Here is a 19294-nt window from a genome sequence, read left to right on the forward strand (position 1 = left end):
TGCTATTAGAATGCCAATCGCTCGGTATGTCGCTGCCTTGCGATGCATGCATAGTGTCATCCACCTCCACATTACACCTTGTAGCAGGTGGCTGTCGACCGTTTCGGGTTGCGTATGCTTGTCAATCATCGCGTCAAGAAGTTGGAAATACAGAGACTCGAGTCTCGATGGGTGTCGATCCTACCGGTACGACAAGGGGTTGGAGGGCGCTCGGAGGCGAGTGACATGAGGTGAAATACGGTGAGAGAATGAATAGGCGCGAGGGATCGAAGCGGGGGATTGGAAATACGACTAAAGCTATTGCTATTGCTATTTATAGCGCGAGAGCTGGAGATGCGCAAGGCGACGGCGAGAGGGTCCAGGCTCGCGCGCAAGCCGACCAAGTCGTACGAGGTGCTTTACCATGACCGCGATACCATCAGCATGGAGCGTACTAGGTGGCTGATGACAAGCACAAGCAGCTGCTCGGCCTCGGTGGCAACGAGAACGCGCACCTCGACCCGGACGATGAAGACTACATGCGGAGCGTCGTCGAAAAGCTCGAGCAAGACTTGGCTCGGCGACAGGTAGAAATGACGACACCTGCCCTTCGCCGCTCTGCACGGAGCGTAGGAGAGCTACGTGCGCCGCGAACGACAGTACCAAGTGCGCATTGAAGAGCTCGAGAAGCTCCTGACCGAGGTAGTCGTACGATGGCTAGCCATGGCCATTGACATAATAAGGGTAGGCCAAGGCCAAGAAGGTGTCAAGCGCGTCCCATGAAGACACGATGAGTTCGCTGCGGCAAGTGCACAAGAACATTCTCGGCAGCATCGCCCAGGTCCAAGAGCGCACGGGCAAAATTCTGCAAGGTATATTGAAGCTGCATGGCCACGCCATCGATTGTGTGCAGAGCAAGAAAAGGACTTGCTGCGGGCGTTCCGCGCGCGGCTCTACAGCGTCCAAGAAGAGCTCGAGACGGAGAAGAACAAAACGGACGACGGCGCGTCGGCGTGGATCGACAAGAGCAAGCAGCTCGAGACCGAGGTCGAGTGGACAAAGGAGATGGCCGACCGCCTCGATCGGCTCAACCAAAGCCTCACGCGCGAGAACCAGCGGCTCAAGACACAGTTCTCGATGCAGGAAAACGACCGCGAGTTCCTCGTCCGGCAACTCGTCAGCGTCAAGAAGGACAACGTTCGGTACGGCAAGCAATCCTATTGCCCGCTAAGAATCAAATAGGCTACGAAAAGAGCTCACGGACGCGCTCAACGAGAATAGCCGCCTCAAGGAAGAAGGCCCGCTCGGCGACGAGATGCCCGCTATCAAGCGCGGTACTAGCGTCAAATCCGACAAATCCAAAGCGTCCGGCGCGGGGTCGCTGCCCTCCATGGCGCCCCCTCGCGCGTCGTCTGCCGGTGGCCTCACGCCCAACGTGCCCGAGGTTCGATTGCCTAGACATGATGCAATACACAGGTATAGATATGGATGTATATGAGTAGGTGGACAACCGATACAAGGAAATCATCAAGCGGCTCAAGCGGGTTCTCGAAGTCGAGAGGCGCAATTTACGGCAAGTGCGCTCGGCGTATACGGCCGACCTCCAAACGCACACAGAGCTCTCGATGTTTCTTAAGCAGTGCGTGGAAGACGTGAAAGCGCAGATCACAGATCCCAGCGCCATCCGACACCTCGAGCCGATGCATGTGCTCGGAACGACGCTCTCGGGTGCGGACCGCCAGCGCGTGATCGAGGTCCTTCTGTCCCAAGAGCGCGTCTTGAGCTTACTGTATGCAAAAGCGTTTCCGCTGCCGACGACGCCGATCGTGCCCCATGATGATGTGACCAAAGAGGACATTCGCGACATCTTCCACGACGCGCCGGTCCCCGCCATGCATCCTCTCAGCGAGCACAGCGCCGAGTCCGTCCAAGACGACGACGACGTCGACGACCGGTAGCGCGTCAAGAGGCCGTGTGCTGCGAGTTGTAGAGCCCTCGAAGCAACACGACACGAATAACAGCGATCCATTGTGTGATGATTATTTCTGTTGAAGGTGGAAAGGCCAGCGCGATGCATCATGGCAAGACGGTGTGCAACCATTGACGGAGGTCGGCGATTTCTTCCATGGACGCCGTGTGGCCCATGCCAGGGTATGTCTTGAACGTGGTCGTGTGGCCGAGGCTCGAGAGACGGTCGGCCAACCCTTTGCCGAGCGGGTACGCGACCTTGTCGTCCGAGGTGCCATGCGCGACGAGCACGGGGCGCGACGACGTCGGCAGCGACACAAGAAAATCTTCGTGCGGGAGCCAGCCACTAAAGGCCACGATGCCAGCAATGGGCGCGTCGCTAAGGAGGCCCGCCAGCACAGCCGTGCAAGCGCCTTGGCTGAAGCCGCCAATGACGATGCGCTCGGCCGGAATGCCCTCGGCTTGCAGCTCCTGCACGAGCGCGCGCACCGTCGCGACAGAGTCGAGGATACCGTCGAGCGTCTCTTCGCGCACTGAGTTGGGCGCGACAGGAATGTCCTTGAGGTCGAACCACGCAGGCATGCGCTGGCCGCCCGCGAGGTACACGGGGCGGTTGGGAGCGTTCGGGAACTTCCACGTGATATGGCGCAATGACGAGAGCTCGTCCTGGAGGAAGGTCCAGCCGGCGCCCGAGTCGCCGAGGCCATGCAGCCAGATAACACCTGCCCGCGCGCATGTCGCCGTCGTCGTCGTCGCCATCGTCGTCGTCGTTGCCACGCAGAGGAAGCTCAAGACCACAAAGCCCAACCCGATCATATAGGTATGTACGGTCTGTACGAATGTACGCGCAATGTAAGGTATCTGCATACTGTTCAATACCAGCTTTTGTACGTGTACGAAAGCTTGTACGGTCTCGTACAGCCTCACTGAATTCGCGTAAAAAGTACACACCTGCCTCGCAGTCCAAGCTCCATCCAAGGTCCGCGTTCACAATGCACAGTACAACTGCGTATCCACTCCACGTCTTGCATCCATAGCCAGTCTCTTTGTGGTCTTGCAGGCAAGGCTACGTGATATCGGAAGATAACAAGGCCGAACGCTGTGGTGAGAGTGCAAAAGACTATCAGTGGTTCTTCTATCCTAGTTTGTGTACTGAATAAGCGATTTTAAACTCGCTGTTTTTGGAAAAGTCCTAATTCACAGTGGCAGGAGCCCGAAAGGTTGCGCAAGATCGCACATGGAGGCCGAGCGCAAGCCGCTGCCATGGCGCCCGTATGTAGTGTTGCTCCTCAGTGGCGCCACCAAGGACGAGAAGGCCTGTCTCGATCGACTCCAGGACGTGCTCAGTGGCGCTCTCACGCCCCGCGAGCGCAGTGTCTTCAAGGTTGTCACCCGCACCGACCTCGGCAACTTCAAGGACCATGCACCTGCCGACGTCCTCGCTGGTGCGTTCCACGCGCTCATTGAGAAGGATCGCACCGAGTACGTCCAAGCCAACGCTGCCAAGTTTGTGAGCAAGCAGAAAGTCCCCGCGGTCTTGGACCGCGACGTTCGGCTCGCGTCCAGCCGAGGGACCATGGTCGACTCGGCCAGAGGCCAGGCCATGACGGTGGCAGCGCCAGTCGATGCGATTACAATGCCTCCCACGGATTGCGTCGACGATGACATGCTGAGTGCAGCTCAAGCGGCGCTGGAGCACGACGCCCGCGACGGCGCGCCTTCGCACATTTATGTCCTCTTCGACTACCCGGCGTCGGTCGCCGAAGTGCGCGGTCCGCCTCTGCAGTTTCGTGCTCGTCATCATGCTGACACTGTAGGTCTCATTACCTACAAGATGACAGGCACCGAGGGGCCCAAGGGCGTTGCGCTCTCGGCGCTCGTCGACAGCGTCGTGTCCGTGGTCTTTCCACTCCGCGCGACGCTGCGACCGTCGCCCGTCGTGCTAGCGCCAGAAGAGCTCCCCAAGCCCGTCGTTCCCGAGTCCAAGCTTGTTGAACCACCGGCCAAGCTTCCTGCCAAAGGCGGCAAGCAGAAAGCGCCGTCACCGTCGCCCGAACCTGACGTCGTCGCACCCGTCGTCGCGGCGCCGGTGGTCGAGGTCCCCGTCGAGCTACCTGGGTACGCTTCTATTCGCAGTGAGAACGTTTGCATTGAACGTGGTACGTAGAGAAGGCAAGCTGCACAAGGATCTCGTGGCGGCGGCGGCCGTCGGCGGAGTCGAGTGGACGGACTTTTCGTTTTCGACACTGCACTGCGCGACCGAGGCGGGCGAGCCTCGCACGATGGTGACGCTGACAAAGGAGCTCAAGCAGATGCTCACGGACATTGCGGTCGCGAAATGTGCGTTCAAGCAGTGGCTCAGTACGGTCAACATCGTCGACGTACCATACGAAGTGCCGGGCCGCCCCCTCGAGCAACTCTTGCGCACCTACAACGAGCTTCTGGACCCGATTTACGAGCCGAGCGTCGGCGTCGCGGGCATCCTTATGGCCATGAAGGAATCGATCTTTCGCGTCAGCTCCAAGGACCGGCGCGTCGCACCGCCACCGACAGTACGCACGTCAGCATGGAACCGCTTGACATGATCTTGGTGCTAGAAAGCAGCGACGATGTTACCTCAATTCGTCGACCATGGCGACGTCGCCCGGGTGCGCTTGATGCAAGCTCTGCATCTCTACAACTCCAAGCCCGAGTGTTATCGGTCCGGCGAGCCACGCGTGCTGCTCGGTTGGCGGCTAGTCGCCGGTGCATTGAAGCTCATGCAGCTGTTGTAGGCAAGAGCTTGGATGAAATTGAGAAGGAGATGTGGCTACTCAGCGATCTCCCGGGCGTGGGTTTCCAGGGTCGAAAGGGCATGCCGGTTGCGCCGACGCTCAGTCTTGTCGAGCGAGGTGTCCAGGACACGGAGCTGATGCAGTTTCATGGGTACTTCCATTCACCGATCCCATCACGCGCGACGGCGTGTAGGTTGTCGATGCACGACGTGCACTATACGCGCAAGCTGCTCGAGTTTGAAACCATGCTGGGCCACAAGTGGGAGCGCAAGCTCCGGGACCGAACCTACATGGAGCACTTGCCCAAGCACGTCTTGCCGCAGGTTCGCCGAAGCGCGGTACCTTCATACTTACGCGTTTGATGTAGCGGCTCGCAGCACTTGTTGGCCTCAATGCCGTACTGCTCAAACGCTACTATGCGCCGGATGACTCTCTCCTCGTCGCGGGACACATTGCAACGCCGCAAGGCAGAACGTGCACAGATAGATGGGCAGCCATCGACTGGGTCCGGTACGCGTGCGGCCATGAAATTGGGTGACGACAAGCCCGGTATGCTAGGTACCGTCCGCCATTTAGTGAGTGGGAAGCCGAGACACTCTTGCCGCGCGCGTACTTGACGCCGCGCACGGTGATGGCGCTCGGAGCGTGCGTCAGCCTCTCCCATGCCGAACTCGAAAGCGTACGTGAAGTGACGCACTCGTTCTTTCCGTCGGACCATGCTGTCATCCGCGTCACCGAAGCGCCGCATGCCACAACGTGGCTGACGGTGTATAAAGACTGGTGAGATCGTCGTTCGTGGAGAGCACGTCGTTTGGACAAGTGGGGCTAGGCACCACTTTGGTCTGCGTCCAAGCAGCGCCGGGTTCGCCATGAACTTTCACGCAACGTTTGAAGATGCATCCCATTTGACGATTGCGCGCCAAAGCGACCGGACGATCCTCTTGACGATGACACTTTCGTCCGGCCTCGTTGTCTCCATCTCGTCGGACGGCAGCATTCAGCAAGAGTACGCCAATCGGACGGGCCATGTCAGCGCGCCCAACCAGCACGAGACGTACGTCATCCCTATTCGGTCGATTGCAATTCACTTGGCCAACGCTAGACGCCGTGTCGTGCTCGGTCGAGGGACTGTCATTAGCTCCCGCACCGACGGCAGCCAGGTCATCATGTACGCCAACGGCCACGTCGGGAAGCGGGCGAGTGCCGCCGACGCGTTCTGGACGGTCGATGAGGGCGGGAGCGTCTATGCAATCGCTGCGCACGCCAAGAAGACGCCGCCGCCAGCGTCTGTGCCCATCGCGCTCGAGGTCGACCCCGAGTCGAAAGCGGTGATTGCGCACCGCGGCGACGGCGTCGTCACCGTCACGCACGTCAACGGGTGTGCCTCCACAGGGCTCTCCATGGGCTCATGCCGCATAGGTCGTACTTGACGCAGCACGCCGACGGGACTCAAATGCTCGGCAACGGCAGCAACAGCCACGTGGTAGGACGATACATGGAGTAGATGCGATACGTCATGGCGACAAATCACGTGCAGATTGTGCGCAAAGAGGGCTACGCCGAAGTGAGCATCGATGTGGACGTCAACCTTACGGCGCAGCGGCACGCCGAGGGCATGAAGATTGCCGTCACCAAGGGCGGCATTCGCACGCGCAGCGTCGTGCGGTTCGTTCGAGTAGTCGCGTACGCCGCATCGCATCGCCTGCGTAGGTTGGACGATGGGACGACGATTGAAGTCGACTACGACACGCGCGTCATCGCGTCTGTCCACGGTATCCTGCGTCTGCGCAAACCGGATGGCACGATCGTGATTGCCCAAGACAATGGTCTCGTCGAGTTTCGCCCGCGGTCGCTCGCCACCTCGTCGTATCCACGGGTACGCTGTCTTCAACGAAGTATCATGTTGATATTTGCATCGTTTGTAGAAGGCGGCACGGGATGATGAAGAAGAGCCCGACTCGTCCAGCGGCGCCTACTACTTTGACTGCGTCAACGGCAGTCTCCGCATGAGTGACCACGAACACAACCATTTTGACTTGACGATCGGCGACGGCAAGCACCCGCCGGTGCTCCAGGTCGACCTCGCGGGCGTTGTCTCGCCGAGCGACTGCGCGAACTTTGGCGTCGACCCAATTGCTGCCAACGCCGTCGTCAACGATCCGCTGCAGCCGTTCTTGCTTATTCTGCAGGGCGACGGCACGGGCGTCGAGGTAGCAGCTCGATACGTTCCAAGCACGTGGATTGTTTGGTTGCGTGTAGGTGCTTCGACCAATGGACGTTGACGACTACCTCGCACTCGAGCGCCGGGACGCCCGGATCGAGCGAGTGCCTAGCATTGCCGTCGGTGCTAGCAATGACAACAAGCTGCACGTGTTTACACACGGCTTGGGACCGTTCGAACCGGTCGCTGTCGCCGACTCGAGCGAGCGGGCGGCCATTTTGGCGGCGGTAAAGATCCCGGCACGGGCCAGTGCGTTGCTCTTGCAGCAGCTACACAATACCGTACCGCTGCGCCCGCTCGCCGTGAGCTTGGTGCGGCGTTTGCGCGAGATCGTGCCGTTGGACGCTGCGCAGTTTCAATCGATGGTACGGTAGCACACTTTCGTACGGTAGTGGAAATGGTTTGTAGGTTGACGCGCTCTCAGCCTGGAACGCGTGGGCTGCCAATCGAGAGCTCACAAAGGACCAGTACGCGGTCATGGACCCGCGGGACGAAGAGACGCGGGCCCAGGCGCACGTACGCGCATCTATCTCGGTTGGAAGAGTCCTGCTGCACGCACGGAGGACTAGGCGATGGAAAAGAAGATTGCGGCAGCGTACAAAGCGACGCGCGCGCGGCTCAAGGCCGAGCGCCTCAAGAAACGCGAACGCGAACGCTTGGCCAAGCTCAACTCGGCGCTCGAGGAGGCGGGGCACGAGCCGTCCGCGGCCATGACGACGCTCAAAGAGGTACGACATGACCATGTCAAGGCCGAGCCTTGATGCATATTCCTTAGGTGGAAAACGAGGAAGACGACGAAGACGGTGGAATTCCGTTTTATCTAGTAGTACGATATCCGAGCAACGTGTGTAGATGACGACGACGACGAGGCGCACTACCCCGGCATGCACTCGGACGACAGCGACGCCGACTCGCGCGACGACCTCGATGTCAACGTGGACGACGAGTACGAACTCCTTCTCACCGCCTTTTCGCACGCCGACACCGAGTCCAACGGCCGCCTAAACCGTGTGCAGAGTACGTACGATGCTGTTCGAGTGTCGCCTCATGCGATGCATGCCAGCGCGGCGAGCACTCGTGCATGCGCTGGGCTTTGGTGTGAGCCAGGCCGACGTCAACGGCGCCATCGAGACGTACTCAGAGGCCTACGACGACACGGTACGACTCGCTCTACGAGCGTCCTCGTCACGCAGTGTAGGTGACGTTCGAGGTGTTTGCGCGCATCTTGACCTTTATGAAAGACAATCATGAGGAAGAAGCTAAGACGCCGCGCGCGATGCCACTCGCACGCAAACTCTCGCCGCGCATGAAACATCCATGATACAAAGACACTTCTGTTTGTACAGCATCATCAAATGTAGTCAATACGTCATGTTGCGACGCATGGGCGACACCTTGGTCGGCCGGACATGGGGAAGGTAGCCCATGAGACGCTGCTCCGACTGCTTGGACGTGTCCCGCGCGGCGGCGTTCGACGACTCGGTGTACACGTGTGGAAAGTGCTCTGCGCACATGTCCTTGATGAACGCTTCGTCGACGTCGTTGGCTTCGTCGAGGAATCGCTGGGCGGTGCGCCATGCATCGCGCTGGCGGTCGAGAGGCTCGATGGGCAGCCACGGTTCACTCTGCGCCTGGCGCAACGGGCTTGCGTGCCGTGGCGGCGGCGACTTGGCTCGGAGTCGCGACATCATGGTTGTCGCGAGGTTTTGGATGTACGCCTCATCCTCGTCGTCCATGGGCAATGTCGGACGATTTAGCGTCCTACAGAAGTTGCTGATAGGAGAGAAAGAAAGCTATGATGCCTTTGTACGGTGTCGGGGCACGTGCAAAGAAGAGGCGGTCGCTCTCGACAAGGGCCATCTTGGCCTGGTGCGGCTTGAGTGGCTGGGGGTTCAACCGGCTGCTGCTCCTCTCTTCGTAGTTGTTGTCGCCCAGCATTGTACTCTCATCAATATGGCTAAACGACGCGCTGCGTTCTCGGTCCAGGGACGACGACGAGCTCTCGCGACTGGACTTTTGGTTGTTTGGTAGCAACTCGTTTGGCTACAAGGCAGTGTGTCGGGCGTCGTTGCAGAGAGACAAGTCTACCATGCGGGGGCCGCTGCTGTCGGTCGGATCGACGCGGTTCTGGGACGTTTTCGGCGCCATAATCTTGGCGGACGTCACCGCGCTCGCGTCCATGAGACGGTGCAGAAGCGCGACCGTCGACTCGGACACGTGCTTGGCCGAGAGGTCGACAAAGATGCGTCGAAACTACGAGCTGGTATGCAGCGAACTCGATTCTCTCTGCGTACGTACGCATCGCAGCCGCTCCCGCACGACCTGGTCGTGGCTTGAGCCTTTGAGTAGAAATTTGCGAGGCAGCGGCGCCGAGAGACACTCCATCTCGAGAATCTACGGTGTGAGTGTTGTACTTGCTAGAACAAAAGTCCGAATGAACATGTACGGGCTTGAGGTGCTGGCGCAGAGTCTTGTGGCGGGCTTGGATCTTGCGCGTCTTGTCGCCGTCCTTGAACGCGACGTGGTAGAGCTCGACGCTGCGGCCGGACGCCGACGTCGCTGTCGAGTGCCCCGTAAGACTCAGTAGCACTTGGCGCATCGGCTCGGGAATGCAACAATCTAAGCTTAGAAACAACGCAAGCGTCCGTTGCGCCGGATAGAAACGAGCGAATAACGACCTTGAAACCCACGACGCCCTTTCGTGTTGCGTGCACCGACTCGCCCGTGGTCTATGTCAATATTTTGCGTGGCGACGCAATCAACCGACCGTGACCGTCACAGTTTACGCGATGCAGCCAACATCATGGGCTAACATCCAGTAGTTCAACGCCAACGTCACTCGAGCTATATAACATTCGAGAGAGCACTGCTATGGTTCATTCTAGAGAGCGCTGCTATGGTTTGCTAATTGCTCGTCGACGTGTTGCCGAAGAATCGCAATGAGCTCGTCCGGGTCAAACTCGGCCATGGCGAGCGGGGCGGCCTGCCACGTCTCGTACCCACGCACGTTTCCATGGTGGTCCTGGTTGCCTACATGGAGCATTTGTTGCCATGACCACACGCTCGACGTACTGGGCGTAAAGCGATGTGCATGGCTGGCGTCGAGATGATTCGCATGGCGTGCAGGTTCGTGCGGCTGCGGTTCACGTCAGCGTGCCAAACCTTACTATGTATATGGAACAGTACCTTGGCGGGAACGTGGCGCGGTGGCCGTGGCGCGGCCAGATCGAGATCGGGAAAGAGCTGAAGCATCGCTGCGTTGAGCTTTCTGACGCACACGACGTCACCGGGCTCGTCGGCATCCACTTGGGGCGCGTCATTGTTGTCATTGGCGGTGCGGTCCGTCTACGCAGCACACGTATAGAGCCGCCTCGAAAGGGATGTCATCGAACGGTGGCGTAGGACGCAGAGACGCTGTCCGCATGGTCAAAAAACTGGTGTAGCTGCTCAATGCTCTCGTTTGTAAAGTGAATGCGCGAGATCTGAGCGCAGCAGTGCGCCAGCTACATCATACATTGTCCGCGACAATATCGACTAGGGATCGACAGTATGTACTTGGTGCTCGCGTTCGACCATGACCAGTGTGCTCCAAGCATGTTGCAGAGGCTTCTTGCGAGGAAACACGTCTAGAACCCATGGGTATCCACTGCAGACCTACACATCGTTGTGAGGACTTGACGGTGGAAATGGGGCGGACGTCAAAGATGTGGCGGCGAAGGAGGCTGTAGCGGGCCTGCGTCGAGCGCACGCGTCCTCCGTCCTGCAATTGCAGGTGGTAGAGACCGATGGCTTTACCCTTGGGGCCAAGCACGACCGAGCTGCCTTGCACCGAGAGCGTCACTTGTCGGACCATCGGGCAGCGGAATGGATCTTGGACAGGCGCGATCGATTGTCACAGGAAACTTGAGGTTTGTATTTGTTGCTAGAGGTTTTCGGTAGCCAGCTTGATTTCGTTTTGGATCAAGAGAACCATGGCGAAGAAGGGGAAGACGGCCGTGATCCTCAACGTGTACGACCTCATGGAGGCGAATGCGTACACCCATGGTAAGTTGACGTGCGGTATGTGAAGGCCCATCATCAGAGCGTGGCGGTATGTAGGCCTCGGCCTTGGGGCCTTCCACTCGGGCGTCGATATCGCCGGCGACGAGTACTCGTTCGCCGGCGGCGCAGGCATCTTCACGTGCCGGCCCAAGCAGGCCGACGGCGCCGTCTTCCGCGAGTCCATTCCCATGGGCTACTTTGAAGGCTCGTCCAACGACGCTCGACAAGTCCTCGACGAGCTGCGGTCCGAGTTTCAAGGCCATCAGTACAACCTCCTGACAAAGTACATGCATCGATCTGCTACGTGGCGGGCTCATCGTGCTCTATTGGCGCTAGGAACTGCAACACATTTTCCAACGAGCTTTGTCTACGACTCCTTGGCGTTCCGATTCCAGCTTACGTGAACCGCATGGCGTACCTCGGGTCGTTCTTGAGCTGTCTCTTGCCGCGCGAGCTCACAGGTCAAGCGCCAGTCGAGGCCGACTCGACACCTACAACCGCCAACACCCCGCGGGCCTCGTACACGTCGTTTGGCGGTCCGATAGCGTGCGATGTACGACGCGTTCATGCTCATGTGGAGGATGGCGTAGGCTCGGGCATCTCGCTCCGTGGCACTGCACCCAGCACCGACACGGACGAAGACATGGAGGTGCGCCGAGAGAAGCGACGCCTTGCTGCCATGCGCCGCATTGAGCTCATGCAGGAAAGCTCCTGAGGGTTCTATTAAACTACTCACAACGTCATCTCGACGATGCCCCATCTACAGTCTACGTAGTCGTCTGCAGGTCGGCGTTTGGCTTCGACAAGATCCCTATAGCTTAACTACAGAGAGCAAGTCGTTGCGCTCCTCTGCAAAAGCACGTTATGTGACCTAGTTGCTTGCAGCATGGTCCACGCTTCATGTCAGCTTTAGCGCTGGGTAGCTCACTTCTCGGCCACGCGACGTGACGACGCGTGCCTACGAGCATCTACTACCCACAACGATTCAAAAGACACCGCGATCGTGCACTCATACTGAACAGTTGAATACACGCATGCTTACTACCGATGGACGTTCTTGCACATCACCTCTCTCGAAGTCCGTTGCGCTTGATTTCGGGTGTCGGCGTCACCGAGGTCGTCGTTCTTGTCCGCGAACGGGTCTGGATGCGGCACTCAAAACCCTTGCTTCGTACCGACAGTCACAATGTCCTTGAGAACCACCTCACCTCGTTGATCTTGCGGTTCGCGAAGAGCTTTTGAAGTGTTTCCGAGATGATGATCGACTTGGCGAGCGCTTCGCTCTCGGTTTCTTTGGGTACAAGAATACTGACAAGGACGGCATGGAGCGAGATGCCGAACGACTGGGTGACGTACACGTTGCTCGTGATGACGTTCTCAAAATATTGGGGGTCACGCCTGCAAGCGCTTGAAGATGTTCGTCTTGCGGTGGGCACTCTTGAGGCGGCCATGAAACATCCAGACGCCAATGTCGCCCGAGCGCAGCCAGCCCACTTCATCGACCACCTTCTTGGTCTTGGCATCGTGATGACGTAGCCGATAAAGGTGGACGGCCGCAGTAGCCCACCTCGCCGCGGTCGTTGACAGGCATGCGCGTCGGATCAATGTCGCCGTGGACCGTGTCAGTGACGCTGCAGCCCATTTTTTTGGGGCACGAGCATCATCTCGCAGCACGACAGGGGCGCGCCGACGGTGTGTATGAATAGCAGGTGACACAGGAAGCCCAAAAACAAAAGAATGGTACCCATAACGTGCGTACAGCCTGCACTATGCGTAGATCAAATTGGTGAAAACTGATACTGACAATGGAGTATCAGTGTATCAATGTATCAGTCGACCAGCGCGGGAAGCATAAACTCGACTATCGCACGCTGCAGACACGCTACGAGCACCATACTTGCATTTTTGGACTCCCCGAGACATTCTCTATACATCTAGTACGAAACAAGAGACTTTGTTTTAAACTCCAAAAGTCGGCAACACACAGCCGAGGAGCGCAGAGCAGTCACATCCAATCCGAATACTGCTCTCCGGATAAATCCTGGGCGAACAGAATTCTGCCGAATATAAGGTGACATGCTGAATTAGAATGCCGAATGATATGTTTCAGAATGGCAGATGCCGAAATGGCAGATCGGCGACATGCCATTGCCGAATTTTATGTTAGAATGGCAGATGCTGAAATGGCTGCCCCGCGCCTGCCGTTCTTTGTCTATGGCACGCTCATGTACATAGATCTGCAGTAGACATCATGTTCTCATGGCTGCTGCAGGAAGGGCTTCCGCAACTACGACAAGCACGTGCGTGGCTTCTCCAGCCTGCGCTTCCTGCACGACCGCGCCTACGTCGAGGGTGCGGCCTTGTATCACTTTGCGTACGGGTACCCGGGCCTCTACGCCTCGTCGTCTGCCGACTGCGTCTATGGCGAGCTCTTGACGGCCGACGATCCTATCGAGTACGACCAGCTTCTTGCGGATTTAGACGCACTCGAAGAGTATTTTGGCCCGAACGACCCGAGTAACGAGTACGACCGCGTCCGTGTCCAAGTGCATCCAACGGACGGAGGTCCCATTGACGCGTGGGTCTACTACTGCAAGATTCCTCTCGAGAAGGCAAAGGAGCGCGTCGCCAGCGGCGACTGGCGCGCATACATGACGTCGATGCCTTAGACGATGTTAGTTGCGCCGAGCGGCCTTTTTAATGTCGGCTTTCCGCGCTCGAATCGTCGCGAGCTCGTCGTCAATGGCTTGCCGCGCTTCTTTGTTCGTCTCGGTCTGCCGTCGCTCGCGCAGCCGGGCCTCCCGGTCCCGCAACACCAACAGAAGCGGTTTCTGGACAGCGTCGGTTGCCTGCGCCACGACATGCTCAACGACCGACGGCGCCTCGTCGGAGGCTTGTGCAAAAAAGCCGCCGAGACCACTCGCGCCAAAGAGCACCATCCAAAAGCCCGTCCAGTGGTAGGCCCGGAGCTCGGTGAGATGGAGTTTGAGCTGCTTAGCGTTCTTCTTGACCAACGCGCCTTGGGTGTTGGAGCAGCTTTCGCACTGCGGATAATAGCTAGCCCAGAGAGATGAGCAAGTGTTTTGGTAAAGGATGTAGGCACCGCTGGGTCACGGGACCAAAGAGTTTGGCCCATACGCGCGCGTTCTCGGCCTTGGCGACGAGCACCGGTGGCATGTGGTCGGCGTGGTACTTGGACCGCTTCGTGCCACACGTGTGGCAGCCGTAGAGGCGGCCAAAGCTTTGAATGACGGCCCGCGCATTCCCGTCGGCATACTAGATATACTCAGTTCACAGCGCCAATAGCAGCATCCAACGATACTTCGATTGTGGCAGGAAGCGAGATGCGGGCGTGACCAAACGCACCGGGATGGCGAAAGTCGCTCGGAGCAAGCGCACGGAACCGACCGCCAAGAAGCCTACCGTTGCGTGATCATCACGAAGCCCTACAGTGGCACTGGCACCGGAAGAGAAGGAGCCCCGACGTAGCGGCCGCCGTAAGCTGGAGCGGTGTCGGCTCGGTCGAGCCATGGCGAAGGCAAAATGCACCGGCCATGGCGCTTGAAGACGCCACACCAAGGCCACCGAGCAGGCTCGGCAAGACCGGCATCGCGACCGAGATACGTAGGACGTACATGCCGAGGTGGGTCAGCGAGACGCCACCGAGGAAGAGCGCGCCGCCGCCCACAGCATCGATCGCTGTTCGCTCGAGCGCGCTCACGAGGACTTGGCTGCGCAAGGTCCCGAGCTTTTCCTGCCACAGCGCCAGCCGCTCATCCCAAGCACTGTCTTCGTCGTTCGCCATGCCACTTTGATCAAGTGATACGATTGGCTGAATTGCTGGCGTCTCAGCCCATGCTTTGAATTTGTCAAGCCACTGTCATTTCAGCCAATGGAATGGGGCTATCAGTGCCCACCGATTGGCTGAAACGGTATCTTTTGGGCGATTCCGACAGCGGCCCTATCCCTTGCGTTTTGTCTGAACTGTGATGTGCAGCGACTGACCTTATGTTCGAGATGAGTATTTCAGGTGATTTGAGGGCGCTGCGTGAGGCTGCTGCCGCTCCGTCGCGCGACAAGCTGTTTTCTTTGACTTTGCCAAGTGGGGAACTATGTTTCGAAGCGCGACCAAATCTCTTGAAAGGGCGGGGGCTCTGTCTGCAAGGTAGCTGCGCGTCTCATATTCCCGCCAAAAATCTCGAAGCCCAAGCGTAAATGATACATGTCGACCTATCGACCGGCTTCCTCGCGACAGCAAGGGGCAGGTGCCCAGGGCGCAACACCCCAAGCTTTTTGCGACAACGCGCATCGCGAGCTCACGTTTCTTGAAGGGATTTCTTTGTTTTGATCAGACAATGCTGTGCACGAGAAGCAAAGAGCAAGGTAGCGATCTTAAAGTCTTGAAGCTCAACGAGCCATGGATTGGGCGCGCTGGTGTGACTGATTGGTGACCGGTCGACCCGATCAGCACAAGTTCATGAAAAGCATCAACATACCATAAACTCATTGTGCAAGCGTGCTAGTATCGATCGCGAGGTCACCACCCCTGTCTTGTCCCAGCCACAAAACGTGGTGCCATTTTGGATCGACAACATGTGATTTTGAGTATCTCGCCCGTCCGAGCGTGTCATGCTTATGGCGAGGAGCAGGCGACCATCGGCAAGGGACTCATACTGTAAATAGGGACGACGATATCATGCTCCGGCACTTCTCTCGTATGTAATGGCCTCTCCGTCTGAAGTCGATCAAATAGCAAATTCGGCCGCGTCGTACGTCTCGTGCAGCAGTATTCAATTCGCCACGATGGCCACGATCAACGCGAACCTTCACGATGCAATTACTTACTGTCAGTGCGATTTCTTGAAGACACTTGCCCCCAGCGATGTCCGACTGGACGTTCTCCTCCTCCGGACACTGGTTGCGATCGCGGTGGTCGCGCTGAGCCTCCATTGCCTCCCGCGCACGTGGGCCATGATGGCGCAAAAGCGTCGCATCGCCAGCGCGCTACGGAGCCTGCCCGGCCCCCCGGGGCTTCCGCTTCTTGGCAACTTGCTCCAGCTCGGCCAACACATGCACGACCTGCACCTCTGGAAGGTACTACTACCATTCACTTTTTGACCATGACAGCTCAGCGTGCGTATGTAGCGCCACTTGGCTGCCGTCTACGGGCCCACGTATGCGATTCGCGTCGACGTGGTCATGAACGGCTCGATCGTGACCAACAAGCCGTGCAACATTGAACACATTCTCAGCACCAACTGCAGCAACTACGTCAAGCCACAGATCATCCAAGACGTGTGCAAAGAAGTGATGGGGCAATCGATCTTTGCCATCAACCCCGACTCGCCGCTCTGGGCGTGCCAGCGCAAGCTCATGGCCAACATGTTTTCCGTCAACTCCTTCCGGAAATACATGGACTCGGTGTTTGTCGACGCTGCCGATGACGCGCTTGGCCGGCTCGACGCCGCCGCGCGCCGCCACGACACGGTCAACCTCGAGACGACGCTGCTCACGCTGACGACCACGATCGCCTTCCGCATCGGGTTTGGGCGCCACGTGCCAGAGGAGATGACCACCGACGCCTTTCACGGGCTCTTCCGCGAGGCGGGGGCAATCACCGCCAACCGCTTCACGCGCCCGTGGTACAAGTTTGCAGGCGCGATCTTGCCGTCCGAAGCCCGGCTCCGGACCGTCGTGGGACAAATCGACGCGGCTCTGTATGCGCTCATTGCAGAGCGCAAGGCCGCGCCATTGACACCAGGTGCGGTCGATGTGCTCTCGCAGCTGCTCGACCAGCAGCGCCGCGGCCTTCTCGAGCTCAGCGACACGGTCGTGCGCGACACGATGATGACGGTGCTCTTGGCGGGGCGCGAGACGGTTGCGAGCGGCCTCCTCTGGATCCTCTACTGCGTGAGTCGCCACCCGGCAGTCGAAGCCAAGCTCTTGGCCGAAGTCGATGCGGTCTCGAGTGTCGACTACGAGTCAATGGGCAGCCTCGTGTACATGGAGGCCGTCATGAAGGAGACGTGGCGGCTCTTCCCCCCGACGCCGCTCGAACTCAAGGCGGCCGTCGCGGACGACGTGCTGCCCGATGGCACGTTCGTCCCCGCGGGTGTCAATGTCGAGTTTTCGCCGTTTGTTATGAACCGGGATCCGACCCGGTGGCGTAACCCCGATGTGTTCGAGCCCGAGCGCTGGCTTGAGCACGGGTTCTCGCCCACCGATTTTGAGTACCCCGTCTTTAACGCTGGAAAGCGCAAGTGCGTCGGCCAGCGCATCGCGATGCTCCAGACAAAGTTCATTCTCTGCAAGCTCTACGGACACCTCCGATTCGACATCCTCGACGAGAAAGACCCGACGTTTGCGCTTGGCATCTCGCTCTTCCCGACCAACGGCATGGCCGTCAAGCCCGTCTTGCGTCGACCGTCCAAGCTGTCGGCAACGCCAGCATCGGCTGCATGAGCGCCAAGTATTCTCGTCGTGTGCAATGTTGTACAAAAATGTAGTGTCCTGAAAATTGTCCATCTTTCTCCTCCGATGATCTTCTTCCAACATGATACTAAGGCCATAAACATCCGGGAATAATACCCAAGTGAAATGCGAGGGAATTCTTAATGGTTTTGCTTGAATCGCAAGGACAGATCTCTCAGCTCTCGGCTTTTGGCAGGGCTGGGGTTGGAGCGGCCCCCGCTCTATTTTGAGGCCCCCACTTTCATTCCGCTATGCGAGCACTCGCCGTGACGCAACATGAGTTGTCGTATGTACAATAGGATATGATCTTAATAGCGCAACGAGAGGAAACACGCCACGCCAGCCTTGATCCAGTAGTCTTGGTCGGCGAATTGCACCTAGAGCGCATACAGATTGCCTCGAGGTCCGCCGTTGCAGGAAGAGTCTACCTGCAGGTTGGTCTCCGAGACAAGCGAGTTGCGCCAGATCGTGTCCTTGTCGGACGGAATCTCGATCCACATGACAAAGTTGGTCGAGTGGCCCGTTGTCGAGAGGGTTCCTGTTCGTGTCAGAATCTTGTACACGGGGCAGCGGTAAATGCCACTCTGTGGCGCTTGTCGGCTCCGAATTGGCATCAAGTGAATCACCTACGCCATCATTTGTTCCATATCATTTTGCAGTACGGCCACGACGCACCGGCATCTTGGAAAAGAGCTCCTTCGGGTTGGGGTCCACGAGCGACTTGCGCTGGTAGTCCCACCGAGCGCCTTCGATGAAGAGCCCGTATGTGTAGCAACCACCTTCGACGGGCTTGACGATGATCGTGTCGACGGGGTCTGGGTGCATGATAAAGTCCCACGACAACGTGTCGATCGGGATGTTGAAGCCGCGCGCGTGGTTTTGCAGAATGCCCGTGAGGAAACCTTGGGGAAAGAAAAACCCCGACATCCACAGCACGGGCGGGATGCCGTCTGCGACCCAGTTGGTGACAAACCTGAGCCGCTCAAGGAGCTCATCGACCCAGGGATTGAGTGCTTTGAGCGACGGATACGCCTTGCGCTCCCAGAGAGGTGGCACCTAGCGAGCTGTCGTATTGCACGCCGTTGGATTGTAAATCGCGTACCTTTTGGTTGAAGATGCACGTCGACATAGTTTCGAGTTCGGCCGACATGACAACGAGTCCTTTCAGCGCGCGCTGAAGCAGCGGCAACGACGTCTTCATGACGGAAAGTAGATTGTTGTAGCGCTGGGCTTCTTGGACCAAGACCGTGTTCATCGACTCCTCGTACATGACGGGGTACCGGACGCTGATAAATTCAATGTCGAAAAGCGGCGGGAGCTTGGACTCGATCTCTTTTGCTTGAAGCTCGATGATCATCTCTTGGCTTTGGCCGCCACCGGAGCTCATGCGCGGCTGGAGACTCAGAATAATATCAAAGTTGTTGAAGGTCTCGGCGATCGCGCACGTAATGTTGGCGTTCTCGTGCATGCCAAAGACTTCCGGGTCCGGGTTGAGCGGGAGACCGTCAATGTACGAGAGGTAGTGGTTGAGTGTCGCGCTCGGGGCTTGCGGGTTCGACACCGGGATCGACTTGTACGTGCCGCTGGTCGAGAAGGCGTAATTGTCCAGCAGGATCTTCTCGTTGAAGAAACCTTCGAGGATCACGTCAATCGTGCGCATGTCCTTGTCGTCCGTGACGCGTCCGCCATAGTTGACGACCGACGTCATGACGCAGAGCACGCGGTATGGCACGACTTCGTAGAAATCCAAAAACATTCGAGCTGCGCGCGCGAAATGTCGTAGTCCGTGTCGTTGAACGCGTACGGGATGTTCCAGCCGAGTGGGCCGAACCGCTTGCGC

At 58.3% G+C, this 19294-nt stretch overlaps 12 protein-coding genes across 12 annotated transcripts; 6 read left to right on the plus strand and 6 right to left on the minus strand.

Annotated features, from left to right (window-relative positions):
* Positions 1-318: 318 nt before the first annotated feature.
* SPRG_04136 (hypothetical protein) lies at positions 319-1937 on the plus strand (the record flags this gene model as incomplete). The annotated part of the gene is made up of 7 exons (XM_012342742.1): positions 319-393; positions 438-566; positions 613-681; positions 728-851; positions 893-1181; positions 1222-1423; positions 1482-1937. Exons 1-7 carry the CDS (start codon positions 334-336, stop codon positions 1935-1937), a joined length of 1329 nt encoding a protein of 442 aa, XP_012198132.1. The 5' UTR covers positions 319-333.
* A 59-nt stretch (positions 1938-1996) lies between these two features.
* On the minus strand, positions 1997-2757 carry SPRG_04137 (hypothetical protein). Its single transcript, XM_012342743.1, has one exon. It carries the CDS (start codon positions 2704-2706, stop codon positions 2056-2058), a length of 651 nt encoding a protein of 216 aa, XP_012198133.1. The 5' UTR covers positions 2707-2757; the 3' UTR covers positions 1997-2055.
* A 398-nt stretch (positions 2758-3155) lies between these two features.
* SPRG_04138 (hypothetical protein) lies at positions 3156-4532 on the plus strand (the record flags this gene model as incomplete). The annotated part of the gene is made up of 3 exons (XM_012342744.1): positions 3156-3719; positions 3765-4065; positions 4115-4532. Exons 1-3 carry the CDS (start codon positions 3185-3187, stop codon positions 4530-4532), a joined length of 1254 nt encoding a protein of 417 aa, XP_012198134.1. The 5' UTR covers positions 3156-3184.
* Positions 4533-4761: 229 nt separating this feature from the next.
* Positions 4762-8263, plus strand: SPRG_04139 (hypothetical protein; the record flags this gene model as incomplete). The annotated part of the gene is made up of 17 exons (XM_012342745.1): positions 4762-4872; positions 4915-5044; positions 5089-5231; positions 5280-5501; positions 5551-5775; positions 5824-6099; positions 6141-6204; positions 6259-6386; positions 6432-6597; positions 6647-6931; positions 6981-7307; positions 7351-7458; positions 7512-7670; positions 7718-7745; positions 7795-7959; positions 8006-8100; positions 8141-8263. The coding sequence occupies exons 1-17, from the start codon at positions 4802-4804 to the stop codon at positions 8261-8263; spliced, it is 2715 nt and encodes a 904-aa protein (XP_012198135.1). The 5' UTR covers positions 4762-4801.
* Positions 8264-8303: 40 nt separating this feature from the next.
* Positions 8304-9541, minus strand: SPRG_04140 (hypothetical protein; the record flags this gene model as incomplete). Its single annotated transcript, XM_012342746.1, has 5 exons — positions 8304-8703; positions 8753-8985; positions 9031-9195; positions 9241-9336; positions 9389-9541. The coding sequence occupies 5 exons, from the start codon at positions 9539-9541 to the stop codon at positions 8304-8306; spliced, it is 1047 nt and encodes a 348-aa protein (XP_012198136.1).
* A 271-nt stretch (positions 9542-9812) lies between these two features.
* On the minus strand, positions 9813-10852 carry SPRG_04141 (hypothetical protein). Its single transcript, XM_012342747.1, has 6 exons — positions 10640-10852; positions 10498-10596; positions 10335-10445; positions 10129-10287; positions 10015-10078; positions 9813-9972 (listed from the first exon to the last, which is right to left on the minus strand). Exons 1-6 carry the CDS (start codon positions 10793-10795, stop codon positions 9824-9826), a joined length of 738 nt encoding a protein of 245 aa, XP_012198137.1. The 5' UTR covers positions 10796-10852; the 3' UTR covers positions 9813-9823.
* A 61-nt stretch (positions 10853-10913) lies between these two features.
* Positions 10914-11786, plus strand: SPRG_04142 (hypothetical protein; the record flags this gene model as incomplete). Its single annotated transcript, XM_012342748.1, has 4 exons — positions 10914-10986; positions 11041-11266; positions 11320-11519; positions 11574-11786. The coding sequence occupies 4 exons, from the start codon at positions 10914-10916 to the stop codon at positions 11696-11698; spliced, it is 624 nt and encodes a 207-aa protein (XP_012198138.1). The 3' UTR covers positions 11699-11786.
* Positions 11787-12375: 589 nt separating this feature from the next.
* On the minus strand, positions 12376-12625 carry SPRG_04143 (hypothetical protein; the record flags this gene model as incomplete). The annotated part of the gene is made up of 2 exons (XM_012342749.1): positions 12376-12498; positions 12551-12625. 2 exons carry the CDS (start codon positions 12623-12625, stop codon positions 12376-12378), a joined length of 198 nt encoding a protein of 65 aa, XP_012198139.1.
* Positions 12626-13166: 541 nt separating this feature from the next.
* Positions 13167-13708, plus strand: SPRG_04144 (hypothetical protein; the record flags this gene model as incomplete). The annotated part of the gene is made up of 2 exons (XM_012342750.1): positions 13167-13210; positions 13256-13708. 2 exons carry the CDS (start codon positions 13167-13169, stop codon positions 13650-13652), a joined length of 441 nt encoding a protein of 146 aa, XP_012198140.1. The 3' UTR covers positions 13653-13708.
* On the minus strand, positions 13642-14788 carry SPRG_04145 (hypothetical protein; the record flags this gene model as incomplete). The annotated part of the gene is made up of 4 exons (XM_012342751.1): positions 13642-14040; positions 14087-14259; positions 14306-14402; positions 14448-14788. 4 exons carry the CDS (start codon positions 14786-14788, stop codon positions 13659-13661), a joined length of 993 nt encoding a protein of 330 aa, XP_012198141.1. The 3' UTR covers positions 13642-13658.
* A 995-nt stretch (positions 14789-15783) lies between these two features.
* On the plus strand, positions 15784-17445 carry SPRG_04146 (hypothetical protein; the record flags this gene model as incomplete). Its single annotated transcript, XM_012342752.1, has 2 exons — positions 15784-16077; positions 16129-17445. Exons 1-2 carry the CDS (start codon positions 15787-15789, stop codon positions 17443-17445), a joined length of 1608 nt encoding a protein of 535 aa, XP_012198142.1. The 5' UTR covers positions 15784-15786.
* A 278-nt stretch (positions 17446-17723) lies between these two features.
* SPRG_04147 (hypothetical protein) lies at positions 17724-19294 on the minus strand. The gene is made up of 4 exons (XM_012342753.1): positions 18557-19294; positions 18130-18510; positions 17883-18080; positions 17724-17831 (listed from the first exon to the last, which is right to left on the minus strand). Exons 1-4 carry the CDS (start codon positions 19208-19210, stop codon positions 17763-17765), a joined length of 1302 nt encoding a protein of 433 aa, XP_012198143.1. The 5' UTR covers positions 19211-19294; the 3' UTR covers positions 17724-17762.

The sequence above is a fragment of the Saprolegnia parasitica genome (genome assembly GCF_000151545.1).
Source record: "Saprolegnia parasitica CBS 223.65 unplaced genomic scaffold supercont2.11, whole genome shotgun sequence".
Classification (NCBI taxonomy): Eukaryota; Oomycota; class Saprolegniomycetes; order Saprolegniales; family Saprolegniaceae; genus Saprolegnia; species Saprolegnia parasitica.

Coding starts and splice junctions, on each gene's coding strand:
- SPRG_04137 (XM_012342743.1), bottom strand. CDS start 2,706: ATGGCGACGACGACGACGGCGACATGCGCGCGGGCAGGTGTTATCTGG.
- SPRG_04141 (XM_012342747.1), bottom strand. CDS start 10,795: ATGGTCCGACAAGTGACGCTCTCGGTGCAAGGCAGCTCGGTCGTGCTT. Junction 10,288..10,334: donor TCTCTGCGTCCTACGCCACC/GTTCGATGACAT, acceptor TGTGCTGCGTAG/ACGGACCGCACCGCCAATGA. Junction 10,079..10,128: donor CGCGCCACGTTCCCGCCAAG/GTACTGTTCCAT, acceptor CGTGAACCGCAG/CCGCACGAACCTGCACGCCA.
- SPRG_04147 (XM_012342753.1), bottom strand. CDS start 19,210: ATGTTTTTGGATTTCTACGAAGTCGTGCCATACCGCGTGCTCTGCGTC. Junction 18,511..18,556: donor CGTGCATCTTCAACCAAAAG/GTACGCGATTTA, acceptor ACAGCTCGCTAG/GTGCCACCTCTCTGGGAGCG. Junction 17,832..17,882: donor TCTCGGAGACCAACCTGCAG/GTAGACTCTTCC, acceptor TATGCGCTCTAG/GTGCAATTCGCCGACCAAGA.